The sequence below is a fragment of the Eublepharis macularius genome, chromosome 7 (assembly GCF_028583425.1).
Source record: "Eublepharis macularius isolate TG4126 chromosome 7, MPM_Emac_v1.0, whole genome shotgun sequence".
NCBI lineage: Eukaryota > Metazoa > Chordata > Lepidosauria > Squamata > Eublepharidae > Eublepharis > Eublepharis macularius.
The window spans coordinates 80,616,948-80,638,488 of record NC_072796.1 but is presented as its reverse complement, the minus strand read 5'-3'; the positions used below and the strand labels follow the sequence as shown (position 1 = coordinate 80,638,488).

Below are 21,541 nucleotides of genomic sequence, written 5' to 3'. Positions count from 1 at the left end.
ATCACTGCTGGCATCTGATAAGCCATGCAGTTTATGCAAAGTGGGCCAAGCAGGGATGGATTTAGGGTAAAGATTGTTGGGGTGGATGGGTGGCAGTTGTGGTGCTTGTGCCCCTGAGTGCAGGAGGGAGATGGTGCGTGGCCATCTGCAGCAGCCAATCAGTATCAGTGTCCTATCCCATGTGACTCAATTTGATGGAGCAAAAGTTCAGCTGGATTTCGCACTGTCTCTACAGTGTCTCAGGGCTCTCCCTGTGTGGGAATTTAACCAGCAGCTGAGTAGGCTGAGTCTGTACATTTTCACTATGACATGCTGGTCTCTGCATACTTCCCTGTCCTGCTCTATATAGCTGTTGTCAACTAGGGCTTCTGGGAAATGCCTGACATGTTTAGACTGGTGCTACCCTTATTAGGAATGGAATCAAATATCTTCAGACCAGAGCCTCCCAAACATACTAAGTAGTTACTAAAAGCCAGTGTAGCCACTATTGCAATTACTTTTGCACATAAATGATCTGCTCACAAGAGTAGAGTGAGCTGGAGACTCAGAAAGTTGAACCTTTTCTTCTATGTAACTTTCAGATGCCTTTAACATGAATTATGATTTTCTGGCTTTGAAATTAAAATGGTAACACTGTTATTTCATCAGTGACTGTGTGTGCTCACTGAATAGGCTGGATGAAAATTAATTTTTTATTAAAAAAAAAAAAACTTTTCCCCCTAGCATTTGGGGCTGTATTGTTTTTTTACTGTGCTAGACCACCTATTTGTACTTTTTTTTTTTTTTTTTGAAAAACAGGGAAATGGCAACATGGCCATTCTCCTATGGTACAGCTATGTATTGGCCCATTTCATGGTGTCAGGATATCACTTAGGCAATGGTAATGTAGCTTGCAGTGGTATCACCCATATGGATAATATGCCAAAGCACCAAAGCAGAATACTTAGAAAGCAAGATGCCCACATTTCTTTAAAACACTGGAAGGCTAGCCGAACCCCTCAACTGCTATAATATACTCCTGTCTTTCAAAAACTGAAACGACAAGAAGATGCAGTATGGCAGTAAAAGTCCAGATGGTGAAGTGGGCCATAAATTTTCATAAAGAAATAACAATGGAGGCGTGGGAATACCTGTGGAAAACTCGTTGAAGATGACATGTACAAGTATTAAAGAGAATGTCTACAAAATGATTTATCGTTGGTACTTTACACCAAAGAAAATTGCATTAGGAAATATTAATATGTCGAATAAATGCTGGAAATGTAAAAAACATGAAGGATCATTATACCATATGTGGTGGACTTGTGAGGTAGCGAAGCAATACTGGGGAGATATAATTGAAGTAATTAATGAGGTTTTGCAAACCCAAATAAATAAGAACACAGAATTGCTGCTACTGAACTTGGGAATGGAGGATGTTCCAATGCAGTATAGAACATTGTTATTTTACATGATTACAGCAGCAAGACTTTTATATGCGCAGAAATGGAAAGTACAAGAAATACCAACTACAGAAGATTGAATCTATAAATTGCTGTACATGGATGAGATGGACAAAATGACAAGAAAACTTAAAGATCTTGATCCAGGACAATTTAACGCAGATTGGGAGAAATTGAAACAATATCTAGAAAAAAAATGGGACGTGAAAGGGGAACTGTGGCAGTTCAAGAATTACTGAAACGTAATAGAAGAAGAAGAGAGAAGTGACTTTACCGGGAAAGGGGGAATATAATTATAGAAATCTGAGCTACCATTGGGGTTATGATAAAATTAAAAATTATAGAGTATTAAATAATAGATGTTTTACTATGGATATATAAAATATATAAGATTAAGCTAGCTAGATATTATGTACAATATATAGTTTAAGTAAAGAGTATATAATGGATATTTGAGTATAACAGTTACCTTATAGACTTAAAATAAGCTCAGAACAAGAAAAAGTAAAAGATGGGTGTGTAATAGAATATTAGAGTTTAATTTAATATTAGAATTAGGAGGATTGTGGAAAGTAAAGAGTTTAGATAAAGTAAAATGGATGTAATGTTATATTTTTAATATTTTGATTGCTAATATATATGATTATGCTAGCATTATCTTAGGTAGAATATATGGTTTATCAGAGGTATTTAAAGGGAAACTTGTACCATAGAGATATAGAGATATTTTTAGTAGAGATTTAATAAGCTTAGAGAAAAGAGTATTGTGTGTGTTTAATAGGGTATATGAGATATTAAGTAATTAAGTAATAAAATAGACTAAGGGTTGGAAAACTGTTGGAAGTCAACTAAAAAGGGGGGAGGAAAGGGAGGGGGTTAGAAATAGACTTACAAGGGGGTAATGAATGTGCTGAATGATATTATAATCTAATCTAATAAATTTTTCTTTTTTAAAAAAAGATGCAGTATGGCATCATTTCTCAAAAGAGAGGTTCTCTGACTGAGGTTCAAACATGACAGGGAGTGACAGTGTTTGCCATGTAAACCTTGCTCCTTGATTATGAGTAGGTGGGGATAGACTATGGTTGCTTAGAACTGAAGGAAAGGCCCTCTGCACATGTTTAATGATACTTTTCTTTATTGCCACCTTATTTTTCCCCCAGAACTCAGCACTAGCAGAGAAAGCAGATTCCAGTTCTTAGGCTTGTCACAAACAGAGCTCTTGTTTATAACAACAACAACAACAGCAACAACTGTAGCTATACACCACTCTTCTAGACAGGTTAGTGCCCCACCCAGAACGGTGAAGAAGTTAGTGTTATCAGTATCCCCACAATACAGCTGGGGAACTGGGTCTGAGAGGAGGGGCTTACCCAAGGCCACCTACTGAGCTCATAGCAGTAGTGGGATCTGAACCAGTAGAGTGCTGATTTGCAGCCAAACAACTTAACCACTGTGCTACTGTTTGATTTAAATGTATATGTAACAGAATTTTAAACAAAACAAAATGCCAACCCTTACAGTTCTAGGAGGAGCCCTCATTTGTTTAGTAGTTTCTAATTGTTGAACAATATTTGCTCCTTGGCACTTACCTTGGCAATTGGATTTCTCCTTGAATTATCTTCACCTTCCCTAATGGCAGCAGCAAATTTAACCCATTCACGTTTTTGTCTCCGAAATGTTTTCCACCTCTCCACACCATTTTCATCCCATTCTTTCACCTGAAGCAAAAAACATGACAGAGTTCTCTAACTGTTCTGAATAAAAGTTCCATCCAAGTTATTAGCTGAAATCATATAACTTTTATGCTTGATGTAGACAAATTAACTTCTGTGAGGGAAAAGGTAGTCAAGGAATGCTGTAAAGTAAACTATGGCTACTGCTGCAAAGGAAATGGAGTGTTAGTTTTCCTTTGTAAAAGATGAGAGATAGTCCAGCAGCAAGACTGTGGAACAGTGATTTATATGGTAGAGTCGTTGTAAGTCAGCAATGACCTGATAGTACTTCCCTCCACCAACAAGGAAGCAGAAGACTATGGAAACAAGCAGCCATAGATAGTGGTGGTGGAATTCTTATGCTTTAAAAATAGAGAGAAAAGGTGCCATTGCAGAGGTAGAGGTCTCCACAACAGTGATTTGAAGGAGGCAGATCAGGCCCATATGCAAGAAAGGCTGTAAACTGTGAACATGCACTGAACACGCTTCAGTGCATGTTCGTTAAGTGGAGGGAGATGCAATGTTAGCCAGGAAGCATAGTTTAAAAAGCCAGAGCCAGTGGAGATTGCTTCTCAGAGGGTTTGTTAATTTCATCTTTGCCGCCGGAAGGCTCTGTCAACTTCACCTCTCCAGTCTAAAACTGTGTTGGATCCCATCCAGATGGCAGTGAGGAATGGAAATGGGCTGGAGCTGCCTTCCAGAGCTGGGCTTGGACCTGGAGAGGTTATAATGGGCTGAAGTTTCCCTTCTGGCATTTCACAGCCCCTTTACACAGCTCCAGTGTATAGCAAAGCCTTTGCCCTGCTGCTGGCTCTGTCTTTTTAAACTATTCTTCTTGGCTAACATTGCATCTTCCAACATGTGTTCTCCATGTGTCAGATGACCCATGTAGAGAGACTGTGAGTAAGAAGGAGTGCAGAGATGAAGAGGATTAAATTTTACACATTAGCTGAAAATAAGTACCCAAATCTATATTGTCAAGTTTTCAATTCATTTATAACATGAAAGATTTATAGGATACACCAAAAAATAGCACTGTTAATTACATTTCAGTGATAAAATTACCTCAACATGAAAGCCAACAGTCAACTCCAGGAACACCTAGGAGTAGAAAAAGAAGAACAGAATAAATACAATGCACTTTGGGGTAAATTTTCACTGATACAATGCCTAATATGCAAAACAAAACAACCTCATCCCAAGTCCACCTGACAAGCACTGTAGAAATAAATTTCATTTACATTTTGGGTTGCCACTATAGCAACCCCTTCATTTTCAAGTGCCAGCAGGAAGAAATGGGAAGAGAAATTGAGACATCCTGATGTCACTTCTGGTAAAAACTGGAAGTGATATCATGGATGCTCTAGGGTTTACACAAACTCTGTGGTTTTATCATAGAATTTTGTGACTCCTGGAATGTCTGATGATGTTACTTTCAGTTTTTACTAGACATGACATCAGCTCATTGGCATACAGGAGTTCCAGTGTCCACCCCTGATAGATCCTGGGGTTTGCCAGATGCAGCCCGGCAACCCTATTTACATCATTCATAGCCTGAATGTCTTCATATAGATCAGTGACCGCACTTACTGATGTGCTTTCTTTTGAGTCTTGCGAACAAAATCCAAATGGTCTTGAATGGAATAAAACAAAACTAGGAGTTTCTACTTATTCCCTACTTGCATTGAGCTGAAATCACCCTGGGCAAGGAGTTCACAACAATATGCGATCAGTGCAGCCATTTACACAAGCGTTCTCTTACGATCTCTCTGCAGGCCATGCACAAAATAAACCATCTTCTTTCCTTAGAAACAGAAACCAAACAGTATCTCTTCCCCCAAACAAAGAACAGGCCTGGCTTTCTTGCAGTTCTTTGGAGCATGAGGTGCTTCCTTTACTGTAGGAGAAGACAACAACCTCCAGGTGGGGCTTGGAGATCTCCTGGAACTACTACTGATCTTCAGATTAGTAGATCTCCAGAGATCAGTTCCCCTGAAGAAAAAGGCTGCTGAAGAGAGTGGATTCTATGGCATTATACCCTGCTGAGGCCTCTCCCCTCACCGCAGGCTCTACTCCTAAATCTCCAGAAATTTCCCAACTCAGATTTGGTAACCCTACAGTAGGAGAATGCTTGATTTGGTTTTGTGAAACCTCCCAGTATTATTTCCTACAAACTTCATAGCATTCACGGCATTCAGTTTCTGATTGGCATCCCCTCAGCAGCCATTTTGTGATGATGACCCGTGTCTTTTCTTAAAATTCTAAAATGCTCAAAAGACTGACCAGGTTGAGGACCCTGAGACAGATTTAAAAAAATAGAGAAGATGTATAGTAGCCTGCCTCAAACGGCTGTCATGTAAACCTCACCAACTGCAGTATCTTTTCCTTCTCAGCCTACTTTCCTCCTTTGTGTCACTGCCCTCTGACTTAAAAATATAATTTCATACAACTTTTATTAACAGGGCTTAAATAATTTAATTATAAATGTGACTTTTTTGTACTCAGTATATTAGTTGAGTAAATTTTAAAAAACCTCTACCTATCCATCAGTCAATTTGCAAGTTACAGTGAACACATGTACATACAGACTTTCCCTCCCATTTTTTTAATACAATTTTTTGCCCTGTAATTGTTATTGGTCCTCCTCCCTGTTTTTGATTTTGTGTGTTTGTATGTTAATTTTTTAAAAATTATTTTGTATATTATTTTAAATGCTGTAAATGTTTTAATGACTTAATGTTTTAATGTTCACTGTGTAGGGGACTGTTTGGGTGTAAACGAGGTATAAAAATGATTTAAATAAATAAATAAAGGACCATACATACAGCAAAGCTTTAAGTGCTCCACTTTATGACTGCTCATCTTTACTTGATAGACAAGACTGTCCCAAAATGGTTTGGGAGCAGCCTCAGACATACCATGCCAGTGTGTGCTTATAGAAACTTTTTCTTTTTCTTTTTGCATTTTAAGCCTGATTTCTGTTTGTATGAACAAAACTTGTTGGCAAATAGATTTACATTTTTTTTTAAATGATGACCCTTAATATTATTATGCATTTAAATATTTTGCCCAAACATTCTGTAATTAATGGAAGGTTGGTAGTGTACTATTAGATCCTCTGTCTGAAATAAGAATCAAATAGAACTAAAGATTACAATATATAACTCAATCCATAGTTCAAAACAATAAATTTCATAATATAGTAACACACAGTTATGATGAGTGGCTCAGTTGGCAGAGCATCTGTTTTGTATGCAGAAGGTCTCCAGTTCAATCCCCAGTATCTTCAGTTAAAGAATCTTGCAGTAGGTGATATTAAAGACCTCTACCTGAGACCCCAGAGACCTGCTGCCAGTCTGAGAAGGCAATACTGACCTTGATGGACCAGGGGTCTAATTCAGTATAAAGCAGCTTTATGTGTTTATGTGTTCAACCAACACAGGGAAGGATCTTTCTGGGGGTTGGACTAGATGACCCTAGAGGGCACTTCCAACCCTATGATTCTATGATACTATGATTCTATATGTGCAACAAAAGGAGTTATTTCCAATAGAAAAATGCATATTATGGCACAATGAATGTGGATAAGGATAAGAGATTCTTGGCAATCCGTGAGGATCTGCCAAGTAACTCTCAAAAGACTTCACTGCATGTGTCCAGGAACTGCATGAGTTAAAGAACTTTATTGATAAGCTACTAGAATCATACTCCTACTGCATCTTTGCCAGGAATGCCGTTTCTCTACAAGCACATAACATATATAGAATTCTAAGCACAGCCTCATTCCCAGAGCCCCCCCCCCTTCGAGCAACCGTTAGCTAAGTTCAAGAGAAAGAATCTGAGCAGGCAAAAGCAGAGATGGTGTGTCAGATGTTTCAAGGTCCTGAGCATCCATCCAAGCACTGCTTCCAAGGCTAAGGAGAGAACACATAACAACAGAACTAGCCCCCTCCTTTGCATTCTAGTCAGAGAACAGCTTCATTCCTTATCAGCAGAGTACAAACACTACACATGACTTTGCAGAGCACAAGCAGTACACAGGACCTTGCAGAGTATGACAGGCGACATCTTGACGTCAGGATGACATCCTGACAATTTACTCTGGCTATAGGTAATATTTGCTTCCATCTCCTTTTCTTGCAACACTAATGCAAGAATAGCAGGAACAGCAGGACTAGCAGGACATAGCAGGTGGGAGGGAGAATGGTGCTTTCCTTTCCCTACCCACTGATTCTTCCCTACAAATGCACATTCACAAGCAATTTAAGCTGATTTTCCCTCATCCTAAAACCAGAAGCTGAAGAGGGAGAGGAGGAATCACCTTTGGGGGGATTTGTAAGGGAAGACTAGAAAGGACAAGAAGAGCAGAGCACCCAGTCCTCCTGCCTGCAAATCTTCCCCTGTCAGGTCTTCCTTTCTTCTCTCCCCCTACCCCCAAGATGTTTTATGAGTCACTTGACATGTTCTAGTAACAGACAAGGTGTCCCCATATTTCCACTCCAGTACTCTTTTCTGTAAAAGTTGTTTGTTAACCTACAGAAAACATGCAGTAACGCACTTGGGAACTTCATACAGTTAAGGCTCTGATGAGGGGAGATATTTTATGGTAATTCTGAGCACATAAATACCTTTCAAATATTAAAGAAAATATGCAGGTAACACAGTGTTGAAAGGTACAAAAGCACTTTGTACCCCCATGTATATGTTCATATGCTATGCAGTTATTATTAGGAGCAAAGCAGAGCAGGCATATAACTCCTATTTTGCAGTCACTCCATTGGCTACCCATCAGTTACCAAGTTCAATTCAAGGTTTAATTAATAAAAACATTTATTAACAACCTTTCCTGCAAAGGTACTCAAGGCAGCTTATAATGTAAAATATAAACAACATAAATTATATTGGAAAACAAAAATTAAAAACATGGTGGTGGAATCTGCTATCAAGTCATAGCTAACTTATGGTGACCTCTACTGGGTTTTCAAGGCAAAAGACTAACATAAGTGTTTTGACAAATACAATACATTAAAAACTGTCCTAAATAAAACACTTTTACAGCTGCCTTGTGAAGCTAGAGAGTTAGGAAGTCAGGTGCCCTCTCACCCTCTATGATAGGCTTGGATATCGTACAAAATCCTTGAATGTCCCAGCCAGGGCTTTTTTTCAGCGGGAACACAGTGGAATGGAGTTCTGGAACCTCTTGAAAATGGTGACATGGCTTGTGGCCCCGCCCCATGATCTTCCGACAGAGGGGAGTTTAGATTGCTTTCTGCGCCGCCGAGTGCGGAGAGTAAAATATAGCTATCTATTTTGCCACTTTTGTAAAAGCTTGGAACTTGCATTCTGCAGCCTCACTCCCAAACAGGAACATACTCAATTTTCACTTGGGATAGTGAACTTTCAGAAACAACTGTTCCTCTTATGTTTTCCTTCTATGTTAAGGATCATGCTGTAAGTCCTTTCCTTCATGGTTTATTTGCAAACACAGTTTAGCTGAATTTAACTTAGAACCTCTTCCAAAATAATGTAGGCCCCATACTTGTGATATTGAGTTCTATGAAGGAAGGAGAGATACAAAAGGAATGGGTGAATGAATCTATGGGATGTCAGCACACTTGAGAAGACATGATTAATTGATTTCATGAGACAATATATTTGAAATATTTATATCTCTATTATTTATTTTGGTTATTTCTTAGCACCTCTTCAGAACACTACTTTAAGTGATTTACATCAAATTTAACATAACATAAAGCATTAAGAAGTCAATTAATAATTGAAAATTGTCAAATAGCAGCACTGGTAAATCGTAAGAACAACCCCAAAGCAACATAAAATCTAACATATTAAAAACATGGAAAAGAAAAAAAAGTTATGGAGGAATTTTGTTAGTTATGTGATTTTATCAGATATAAATCAATTGAGCTAGTAGTCTATCCACAGAAATCTGATATGGATAGCTAATTTCAACATAATGGCTTTGATCTAGTGTTACCAAATCCATGTTGGAATTCCTGAATATTTGGGGGTGGATCCTGGGGAGGGCGGGGTTTGGGGAGGGAAGGGGCCTCAGCGTGGTAGTATAATGCCATAGAGTCCACCCTCCAAAGAAGCCATTTTCTTCAGGGGAACTGAGCTTGTAGTCTGAAGAGTCATTATAATTCCAGGAGATCTCCAGGCTCCAGCTGAAGGTTGGCCACCCTACTTGGATCTGCTGAAGAATTTCTATGTGTGAAATGGGAGCAATTTTTGCTAATTCCTTCTCCCATGACTGACTTGCCCTTATGCTGACTCCTCTGTCATGCATTTTGTGGGGCATTTTGGACGACAGAGGGAGGGGAGACTTCTCTTGCAGTGGGACAAATCCCTTCTGCCTGTGGAAACCTTCTGGTTGGTCATATCTAACATTTGTATACCTCATGAGCACCAAATTGGAATTGGTACTTACTAGTGAAGCCTCTGTTGAACAAAGTTTCTGAATAAAGTTTAAATTTTTGAATAAAGTTACTGAGAAATGGTCCTAGCATTCAAGCTGTTTGAATTGTTCAATAAGAAGCATTATAGAAGTCTGCAGAACTCTACTGATTGAAGCACCAGATTTCTGGGATCAGGGATTTTTGATGTGGGTAGTAATGACAACCCACCTGTGTTTGTCTCTTGCCTTGAAAACCCTATGGGATCACTGCAACTTGACAGAACTTTCCACCTCATTTTAAGTATAGATGCCCCTGTACCTGCAGTCTGAAGTACTATGGTCTTAGGAGGGGAGTAAGTCCTAGTATGGCATCAATATCTCAATCTGATTTGTTTATTTAAGAGATGTTTATGCTACCTCTCCAGAGTCCTGCTTAGGGTGGCTTTTGATAATTTATTATTTTAGTTACAAAACCAGTCATTAAAACAACAATCTTGAGGTTGGAGGCATCGTTTTTTCTGAACATTTGCATAGGCTCTCAATAACAGTATCCATGCCACAACTTTTATTTCCACTGAGGGAACCTGTATAATCTGAGATGCTTTATATAAGCAAATTGACCCACAAACTAATTTAAACCCTGCTGAAATTAATAGGCCTTAATAACATTTATTTCTTGTGGATTGGAATGCTGGAGTCATTATGCACAATAGGAACAACTACATCCAGGTACCGAGCTGTGGGTCAAGGAAGGGTGTAAAATATCTGAAAGTAGGCCTACACAATCAGAAAGATGTTCTCAAAGGGTAGTAAAAGTGGAAATTTATGATAGTCATCACCAGGGTTTTTTTTCTGGGAATAGAGGTGGCAGAACTCTCAAGAGGAAAATGAGGAAAAAACACATGGGATTCTTTGAAATCATATTATTTTCAAGCATTATTGCTGAGTATTTTCAAGAGGTGCCGGAACTCCGTTCCCCTGCGTTCCCCCTGAAAAAAAGCCCTGGTCATCACTCTGTTAAAGCATTAAATTGAATTTGTGTATGTGACAGTTTTAACGTTGAGTGTCTCTGAAGATGTCTGAAGTTTGAATACAGGCACATTTTATTAGAAACAAAATAACACAGGGAAAGCTACTCTGTCTATAAAGATGGGTGTGGAGTGCATACAGCAAGCATGGGCATATTTAAAGTCAGCGTTGGGCTTTGTCATGCCATCCCATGAGAAAGGCTTAAGGTGTGCTTTTCTCTTACTTTGGCCCAAACTCAGTGGATGGTTCTAACTTATTCAGCTCTTTCTATTTGCAAAATGGATTACAACTTTTATTGGTTTAGCTATCAAAGCAACATTGTGATATACTCCACTGTTACATTTTAGGTAGGGAAATGAGGGTGGAAGTCAGTGACTTGCATAAGGGGGATGCAGTTAATCTTGCAGCAGTAAGATTTTAACCTAAGTCTCCCAGGAACAAGTTCAGCTGCCTATCCACTGGACTAGACTAATCGCCTCTTTAAACTCAAGTAATGCAATACTTGCTTATTTTGTTCTTGGCCATACTAATCCTTAATGTTCTGATGCTCTAATGCTGTACCCAGTCTTCAAAGGCTGTGTTTGCAGTGATGTGCCAAAAGCTAATCAGGTTGAAATTAGAGTGTGGTGGAGGGAAACACCTAAGTGGAAGTCATTTCTCCTGCAGCCGCCACAGGCTGAGGGAAGTCACATGGACAGGCAGTGGAATTAGATGCAAAATGGGCAAATGTATGTCCATACATATCTGCAGTCTCAGACTATCTGTTATTTATTAATGGATTTCCTTATGGGGATTTACTGAAGAAAAACCTGGTGTCTTCTTCACTATGATTGCTTTCCTTGATGAGGTGGCTTTAATTAGGTGGTCACCCAATTTTGCCACCCTTCCATATAGAGATGTAAAGTCTGGAAAGAAACTAGAGATCAGAGAAAAAAAGTCCTCCCTCTTTCATTTTTTTCAGAGAGTTCCTCCTATTTTTCCAATGGAATAATTGGAAAATTTGGAGGAAGACTGAAACAAAACTCATGTGAAAGGTCTTCTCTTTTAGAATGAGTAACATGTTTCAAAACCATATTTTTCAGACTGAAAGTGCACTGTATGAAAAAGTGTGAGGAGTTTCTCAATTTTTTCAATAGAAAATGGGGAAATTTTGAGGAATACTAAAGAAAACCTCCTATGAAATATTCTGTTTTGGAGTGACAAAACCCTTATCTTACAAGAATTTCACTTATTACAAACGTATAGCATGAAAAAGTCTGAGGAGTTTCTGTTTGTCCAATGTAAAAACTGTGAAATTTTGGGGAGCACTGGGGAAAAAAACATAGACATATATAACATTTTAAAGAATAACTTTTTATTTAATTGTAAATAATGCTGGCAACAATATGATATAGTATGTTTAATGATAATATATTATTAAAGAATTTGGAGGTTTTATAGTGCAATTCTAAGCAGAGTTACTCCTGTCTAAGCCAATTGAAAACAAGGGGCTTGGACTGGAGTAACTCTTATTAGAATTGCATTGTTAGTGATATAAAGTTTAAGTTAATATCCAAACATGGCAGCAGTCCTACCTACTATAACTCTTTGAGAGAGTCTTTGTCAAATACACTTAACAGAATTTGTTTTCTACTGTCACCTTTTATTTTTTCCTACCTTTCAGATGTCAAAAATTAAAGATACATGTTGCATGTTAGCATATGGTACAGTAGTTTGCAACTGTTTCTGACAGATTGGATATATATACAGATTTTCATACAGAAAATAAAAGTATTTATCCTTTTAAATTTCATAAATATGGAATGAAATATGAAATAGTACAATTTTATATTCAAATTCCATTTTTGCTGAAAACACGGGGAAAAAACCTTCCCTCCAAAGACTCCAAAATTTCCAGCAATTTTACATCCCTATTTCCATGAGAATGGGGTGAATGAATAGAAAAGTCCAGAGAGATTGGGAATGAGATGTACTGTTGTGCCTTAATAATTTGAATAATCTGTGTGTTATGTCCAGGAAATAAATACTTTGCAGCATTAATTTTGATACTTCATTTTAATAGACTTGACATGCCGTTGTCAACAAGAGTGCAATAAGTTTATAAAAGGATGGGGATATTTTGGGGGGGGGGGGCTTTGAGAAAGGTAGACGCACTGCAGACCAGTGATCACTAATGCACTTCACAGCTTTAATATACACATTGTATTTTGTGGGATTTCTCATTCCTTTACATGAAGGAATGAAAGCCTAGCAACATAAACATTCCTTTGTCTGAGTTATTCACCACCCACTACTAAAGTGACTGGATCTATTGTAAATCCAGAACTTCCATGAACACATGAAGATGTATGTAGAACTTGAGACTGGGGTGCTAGGATAGAATTCTACAGGAAGAAGGTTGTATGTGTGACGTGTGCCATCAAGTCACTTCTGACTTATGATGACCACATGAATTAACGGGAAGCCACAAAAATTATACTGACAGAATGAGATCAATGGGCCAAGAATCCATGCGATATTTGTTTCAATAATATTAATGTTAGTCTAATTTACCCAAGGAGTGAATATTATGCATGTTTGAACCCAACTTCTGAGCAGTTATTCTGCATTTGAACAGTGCTAGCTGAGAACTACCTTAGTCCCTTGCTCTAGTATCACTGCTTTGCAATTTTTACTTCAAAGCTATTTTACAAACATGAATTAATTAAACCATTATCAGAGTGCCAGACATTATGTACTATTATGGAAAACTCCCTGCTCCACCTACTTGCATCCAACTGACTGAACATGCCCTTAATTTCTGATTTATTCTCTTTCCCAGAGCTGTTCGTTTTGGGTGTTGAGTCTGCTCTCTTTGAAGTAAAGCCCTAGTACTGTTGTGAACAGGGCTGAGTATTCAAGCACATTATATTATTAGTCATCCATGAACCATTTTAGCATGTAGTTGTGTCAGCACTTTGAGCTTTGTATTTCATCCCTGCGCCAAAACTCCCACTGAGCAAGATTAGATCTTTCTTTTTATTTAATTTACTTACAGAGTTCTGTAACTCCCAATGTCAAAATCCTGGTAGATGGCGTCTCCAAGCCTAAATACTATTATTGGGTTAGGATTCCCACTGAAATAAAACCACAATTCAAAGGGACAGGTTTGCCTCTATGGGCCAAGCTACACATGACGAATGACACTTGAACAGCAAGTGTATTTTTCCCTGTTCACTTGCCCTCCACTCAATCCACTTGCCGTTCAAGTGTCATTCGTCATGTGTAGCTTGGCCCTAAGTGTGCTTATGATTTGGCCTCTATCTAGATACATGTGCTCAAGTGATTTTTGATAAGAAATATTTTGTTCTTTTTAAAAGGTTTTCCATAACTTAAAAGGCTTTGCTCCACAGTTACACAAAATACATTAAATTTTTTGAATTTTATGATGTTGCTGACTGAACTTGATTCTTACATATGCTCACTCTGATACAGGTGGTGCACATGTGGAAGTAGGCTTCTACATATGTATGTGATAGGATATCTGGATATCCAGATATGCATCTTCCTTTTGAACCATGATGCTTATTGGAGTCCCACTCAACTAGCTAGCTGCATCTTTTGATGTGTTTAGGGATGTTTATCCTTCTCCACAATCAAGAATTGTGCACATCTAGTTATACATAAGCAGAACTGCTTTGAGGCCCCTACACTGGAATATTGGGTATTCTGAAGAAACTCATCTATTCCTAAAGACAGTTCTAGTAAGTGAACTGGGAACTTCATTCATTGTCAGATTAATTATGTTACTTTATTTACATAGCATATTGTGATTTATGAGCCAAATATAGGGCAAACACTGCATGCTGAAAAATAAGGTCAGCAACAATTTTCAGAATTAATAGATCATAGAATCATAAGGTTGGAAGGGATCTCCAGGGTCATCTAGTTCAACCCCCTGCACAATGTAGGAAATTCACAACTACCCCCCCCCCCACACACACACATTCCCAGTGACCCCTGATGCATGCCCAGAAGGCAGAAGATGGCAAAACACTGTTAGGATCCCTAGCCAAACTGGCCTGCAGAAAATTGCTTCATGAACTCAAAGTGGCAATCGGCATTACCCTGGGTATGTAAGAAGGGGCCATGAGAACTAAGCACTGATGTAACCCTTTCTGTCAGTAGTTTTGTTTAAAACTACTCAATCAGAGCTGTGCTTTAAATTAGGCAAGACTAGTTTCTAATTATGTTGAAACCTGCAGTTTCCCTTCAAACTACCAATATATTCAGCTTTGGAAGTCTAAGACATTCTTATAATACTAAGTCAAATATATGTCCTAGATTTCTTGGGCTACAGTTAGGGTTCCAAACTTTCAGTTAGGAAATTAATGGAGATCTTGGGGCAGAGCCTTGGAATTTTGGGGTTTGGGGAGGATAGGAACTTCAGTGAGGTATAATGCCATAGTGAACCCTTCAAAGCAGTCCCTTTCTACAGGTGAACTGCTCTCTGTTGTCTGGAGATTGGTTGTAATTCTGGGAGATCTCCAGACCCCACCTAGAGGCTAGCAAACTTAGCTACCATGAACTGCGATGCCCTTAAGTCTCTGTGGTCATTTTACCTGATTACTCATTAATGTGGCAAATTGGCTGTCTGTTCATGAGCACAAATTGTTGTTTGATGAGCCAAAGTTCACATTGGAAAGGATTACAGTGGTGAGCCATTTGGGGCTTGTAATTTTGACCAGCCTTTTAAACTTACCTGGTCAATAGATGCATGTGGCAATCCAGACTGAAAAAAAAAAATTCTGCTAGATTTCAAAGGTTCCAGGTGATCACAATATTTTGTGAAATGCATCATCCTGGAAAGGATGGTTTATTTATTTATTTTAAAGATTTAAATCTTGACTTTGGATCATTTCATCTGTACCATGGTTTAGAATGATTTAAACAATATAAAAAATAATACAATATTTGGCTCCTTGGAGTTTGTTTGTTTGTTTATTTATTTTATTATTTATTTTATTCAATTTATACCCCGCCCTCCCCACAGATGGGCTCAGGGAGGCTAACAAAATTAAAAATACATCAAAATCACAAAAACATAAAATCAATAATAATTTTTTAAAAATCATTAAAATAGTCCAGGAGCAGGCTATTTAAATAAATATTTGGAGTCTGTATACGGGCATAGCAGGTGGCCGAGGGCAGCCCCAGAAGAAATGGTAGTCTTAGATGGAAGAAGGAGGACACCCACTGGCACTCAGCTGAAGGCCTGGCGGAACATCTCCGTTTTACAGGCCCTGCAAAACTGTAACAGGTCCCACAGGGCCCAGATCTCCAGCGGGAGAGCGTTCCACCAGGCCGGGGCCAGGGCAGAAAAAGCCATGGCCCTGGTTGAGGCCAGATGGATGTCCTTCGGGCCATGGACCACCAGGAGTTGCTTGTCTGCAGAACGCAGCACCCTGCAGGGGATGTAATGGAAGAGGCGGTCCCACAAGTATGCAGGTCCCAGTCCATGAAGGGCTTTAAACACCAAGGTTTAACACCTTGAACCGGATCCAGAACTCCACTGGGAGCCAGGATGGAATAGGATGGAATTAGCATTATATCTTAATAAACAGAAGAAAAAGTGAAGGAGGGTGATGACAAGATGGAATGTGTCCAAAGGAGGGCAACTAAGATGGTGAAAGGTCTGGAGACCAAGTCTTATGAGGAAAGGTTGAAGGATCTTGGAATGTTTAGCCTGGACTGAGAGGTGATATGATAGCCCTCTTCAAGTTTTTGAGGGGCTATCACATAAAGAATGGAGCAGAGTTGTTTTCTGTAGTGCCAGCAGTTTGGACCAGAAACAATGAGTTACAATTAAAGCAAAAGAGTTTTGGCTAAACATTAGGAAGACCTTCCTGACAGTTAGAGCAGTTCCTCAGCAGAACAGGCTTCCTTGGAAAGTTGTGGGCTCTCCTTCCTTGGAGGTATTTAAGAAGATGGTCATCTGACAGCTATGATGATTCTCTGACTTAATATGAATGTACACAGATCAAGAGAGGGAGCGCATGAAGGGATGAGCTGGTGCTTGGCTCTCATGGCTCTTATATGCCCAGGGTAATGGGGATCACTACTTTGGGGTCAGGAAGCAATTTTCCTCCAGGCCAGATTGGCCTGAAAGTTTTTTGCCTTCTGGGCATAGGGATCTCTGAGGGAGGTGAGGGATAGCTGTGAATGTCCTGTGTTGTGCAGGGGTCTGGACTAGATGACACTTGGGGTACCTTCCAGCTCTGTGTTTCTATGAGATTGCACACACACACTATCTGATGCAGTTATTCAAGTTAACTGCTTATTCTGAAGTCAATAAGTTAATTGGCTTATTCTGGAGTAACTCTGCATAGTATTGCACTGCAGTGGATATACAAACACAAGTTTCTGCAAAGTTGGCATTTTAATAAGGCAGGTGGTAAAAGAGAAGTCATGCTGGATAAAACAAATTGCTTTCATAAAGCAAGCCTGTACACGAATCACAAGCACAGCCCAAGCATGTAATTCAGTTTCTTGCAATCAGTATTTTTGGATCAGGCAGGTGTTGAACAATCAGGCTATGTGGGGAAATATGTACTGCCTCCCTTATGAACAGAGAGCTTCAAATAAAGCAGCTTGTTCTGAATAAGCGTCCATTGAGATAGTTCCTTCGTTCGTTCGTTCGTTCGTTCGTTCGTTCGTTCGTTCGTTCGTTCGTTCGTTCGTTCGTTCGTTCGTTCCTTCCTTCCTTCCTTCCTTCCTTCCTTCCTTCCTTCCTTCCTTCCTTCCTTCCTTCCAATAATTTGCCTGGCTGTGTTATGTTGGCCAGATTACCAGTTGTTCAAATATAGACCATGATAAATTAACACATTCTTGCATGTTTCAATTTGTTACAGAATATTCCATAACGTTAAGAAGACATGCATTCTGAAGTTTTCAGTAGTGCAAATAGTATGTTTCACATACTGGATGAATGCATGCATGTGTGTGCATGGAGTGGGAGTGGGGACAATTGGAATTCTGCTCTATGTCTTCTCTGCTAACTTTCATGCTTTCAAGGCTCTTGAGAGTCACTAGCATAAGCTTTCGAGAGTCTCGAAAGCTTATGCTACAATAAAATTGGTTAGTCTTAAAGGTGCTACTGGACTCTTTTTGATTTTGCTACCACAGACTAACACGGCTAACTCCTCTGCATCTACCCCAGATTAAGATTTCCTCTAAGCCACTCCTTCACATTCAAAAGGGCACAAGAAGATACTTTGTAAAAAAAAAAGATATCATGCTACTGTCCCCAAAGCATTGTGTGTGACTCATGCCATAGAAATTTTGCACCTTTGGTCTTTTGCTCTTGGAGGCCCTATATGCATTCAGCCAAAAATGTGAATAGAGCCTTCACGCATACAAACTGTACATGTGTAAGTGCTCTCTGCATGAGAAGACACCTGATAAGGGCAGAGTCCTTACATGTATACACTATATCTTTAGCTGAGGTCTGTGGGAAAGTGCAACTCCACTCCTTTCTCCAGGCATTCTCTTCTCCCAAATACGTCTTGTGAATAGAGTTCATAATAATGTTGCATAAATGGCCTTGTGTTCTTTTTAACAGCAAGCAATATTCCATGTGATCTGTATGTCATACCAAACATACAGGTACTCATCTGGTTCATGGCTTTTCTTTTTGACAAGTTCTTAATTATTTATTCAGCAGCTGCTTCTAAATATTAGTTCTACTTAGCTGAATGCTTGCTTTGCTTGATTTCTTTGAGCAATGAGTTGTGGGCTTTCCCTCTGAAGCATCATATTGAAGATATTGCTACTGGCCAAGACTTCAAAGCAAAATGCACTCACAATTAGATGAAGGCTGAAGAAGTCATATAAAATAATCAGTTTTAAAGCGTTTTATGTTAAGAGCTTGTAATAATTCTGAGTTCTAAAGAAACCCATATAAACAATTGAAAATGAAATGAAATGTGGAAATGGGCCATGATGCAAGATCAGAGGTCTATAAATTCTCTATAATCTCTCAGCATTTGATCTCAGCATCATGAATACACATTCCATAACTGCCATTTCGTACTTCATAGACACAATTTCCCTGCTTATATAAGATAAAGATTACAACCTGCCAATGAGAGGTGTACACTCACTGACTACTTTTGTGTATACATACTTGTAGAAGTCAATATACACTATCCGTTCTCAGTACTATTTAGAATGGAGAAGTTCAGCTCCAATATTCGATAAATTCAGCAATGATCTACTCTTTGCTTAACTGCAACAGGCCCCAGTTACGGTGGCATAAAATAAATAGCAACCTGTGCAATCTGTATGCAATGCACCTGCTATTCTATAATGGTTCTGAAAATCTGTCTGAAGCAAGGTCGCAAGATTTAATCCAGTTTTTCCACTTCAAGGCAAACCAGTAAAACAGTTTGAGATATAATATCAGCGATTTGTAAACGTCAAACAAAATCTCAAGAAATCAATGTGACTACATTAAAAGTAGTATTTTTGAGTCCTTCCCTCCACCAATGTTCACTTGAGAGAAAATTCAGTTCCAATGTACAATTTTAAAGAATTGCCAATGTCCAGTTTACAAACTGCCTGAGTCACCAGTATCAGTTTAAACAGAAGAGAGTATCAAACAGAGCTGCCATGTTCTTAGTTCAAAAGGAATTACATGATTTGAAAACATTACTTTAAAATCCATCTTACCATTAAAATGAACAGCACAGCACCAGTCCTACAAGGAAACCAGTCCATTGCATCTGATACCTCTTAAGTCCAAGAAAGGGGCAATAACACTCCGGTGGTACCCTTCCCCCCCTTATGGGCAGTGCCTGTCAAAAGACACTCCGTAGATGTTCTTTAAGTCAAGCTTTAGAGATACCTCTGACTTCCTCAGTAGGGAGCACTGAAGATGCTGTATAACAGAGTGTGCTTCTCCACCCAAACTTCTGGGCAGGTCTCACTTGAAATACTTGACAACATCATTATTGCTCCAAGGGAAAAGCTTCAGACACACCTTGATAGTTATTGCAATGAAACACTTTGTTGGGCACCAAAGAGAGCAAGTTAGAGAAAGAATTTACGGGGAAACTACCAAATGAAGTCAGAATTATACATTGTACAGAAAATTAACATTGTAATTTGATATCATGATTCACAATACAATTGGCAGTCTTCTCCTTATTTTCTGTTTTAATATGAAATACAATCATAATGTAAAGAGAATGTCATTGAAAAAAACTGTGCTTTCTGCTGCAGATACACAGCAATTGCCCATTAATTTTAGTAGCTGAGGAGCTACTAAACACACATCAATGAATGCATGAATCTGACCCTCTCCTGATATGAATGGAATTCTCCTGGCTAATTGGAGAAGCTTCACCACTTACTTACGGTAAATTGGACTGGAGTTGATTTTGCAAGGCAAATGTTCCTTACAAAAGGCCCACACCATCCCTATTTATTGAATAAAATAAACAGTAATTTAATATATTATTTGAACGGTACGTTTGTAAAATTCCTCTGAAATGTATATTCAGCTCAAGTAAAAAACAAACAGATGTAACTAGCAAAAAAGTTATCCTTGGCAAGTTGAACAGGGAGCAACAAAACAAGTTTTCGTTCTAACAGATGACTCATTGTGCACTAATGGAGGCACATTATGAAAATCACATTAGGCCAGGCTGTGGATGGCTGTCACAGGAATCCTAAAAAGAGTTACACTCTTCTAACCCTTCTGACTTCATTGGGCTTAAAAGGGTGTAACTCAGTTAGAACTTCACTGTTTAAAAGTGAAGGAAGACTCAATGAATTCCTCATTCCTTCTTTGTAGCCTTCTTAGGATGTACCTTTATTCTAGTGATCCTCTTCTTAAGTGTAGAGGCTGGTTTATACTGATTTGTATTTATTTTACTGGGCTTCATGAGTCTCAGTGAAATGAGCAATAAAGAGGACTGATGTCCTGTCCCATTTCCGTGTCAGGACTGTATCAGTAATTTTGCATGCTCTTGGAAGATCTGATTTTTTATGTGTTAAAATTGTGAGACTTTCCTTTTGCACATTTTGGTAGTGATGTTCAAATTTGTTTTTTTTCATTTCTGTCATTTTTTGGATATTTATATATCATTGTCACAAAAGACAGTGTCAGTTTTTACGGTAAGAATTATATTAAATTTCATTATTATGTTCAGGAAAAAAATATGACCAGTTTTGTCATGAGAGGGCAGAAACCATGTCAGCAACTAGGATTTTCAAATTGAAACAAGGAGAGAACAAAACCACTGGAAGTTTTTGGCATGTGTTAAGGGCAGCTCCTTGAATACTCCCCCCCACTCCATTTGTGTTGTCAAAATGAACTGCTAAAAAGTACATGGTATCTGTACCGTTTATTTTGAGCAGAAGCAAACTGTGGCCCAGGTGGCTGTGAATCAGAATTGTCAGTTGAGTATCTTCTTTTTAGAAGCAAGTGTGGTGGACATTGCTTATCTGGCACATAATTGTTCACGCCTGTATCTTGTCACTCTATCTGCCCCATGGAGGATCTCCATCTTGATGCCTTCATCTGTATTAACAGGTTCACTTTCATTCTTATTTGCATGGGAGAGAGTCATTAAAAGATCTCAGAGTTTGAATGCAGACTTTTTCAAACATCGCTATGAGAAGATGGGGTGTATTTTTTTGCAAAATTTTGTGTAATTTCTGCATCCAATTCCAATTCACTGTTTTAGCTTCTGGAGAGAATGAACAAGGCTGAAACCTGAAGACTGATAACTGATAACTGTAGTGACTCCAGTCTAACTCACCTAAATACTCAACAGCTTTAATGGTAGAAAAGTGTGATATGATATAAATATTTGAAATAAACACATAATAAACTAGCTCCAAACACAACAAGCCCTGACCTTGATGGCTCAGGCCAGCCCAATCTTGTCAGCTCT

General features: G+C 38.7%; 1 protein-coding gene across 1 annotated transcript in view; it reads right to left on the bottom strand.

Annotated features, from left to right (window-relative positions):
* Nucleotides 1-19,542, bottom strand: part of LOC129333340 (desmoglein-1-like) — a 58,054-nt gene extending 38,512 nt beyond the window's left edge. The window contains exons 1-3 of the mRNA XM_054984920.1: nucleotides 19,311-19,542; nucleotides 4,223-4,258; nucleotides 3,035-3,163 (exon numbers count right to left, since the gene is read on the bottom strand). Of these exons, the coding sequence (XP_054840895.1) occupies nucleotides 3,035-3,163; nucleotides 4,223-4,258; nucleotides 19,311-19,358 (213 nt within the window). The 5' untranslated portion in view covers nucleotides 19,359-19,542. The remainder of the gene's footprint in view (nucleotides 1-3,034; nucleotides 3,164-4,222; nucleotides 4,259-19,310) is intronic.
* Between the last annotated feature and the right edge of the window lie 1,999 nt (nucleotides 19,543-21,541).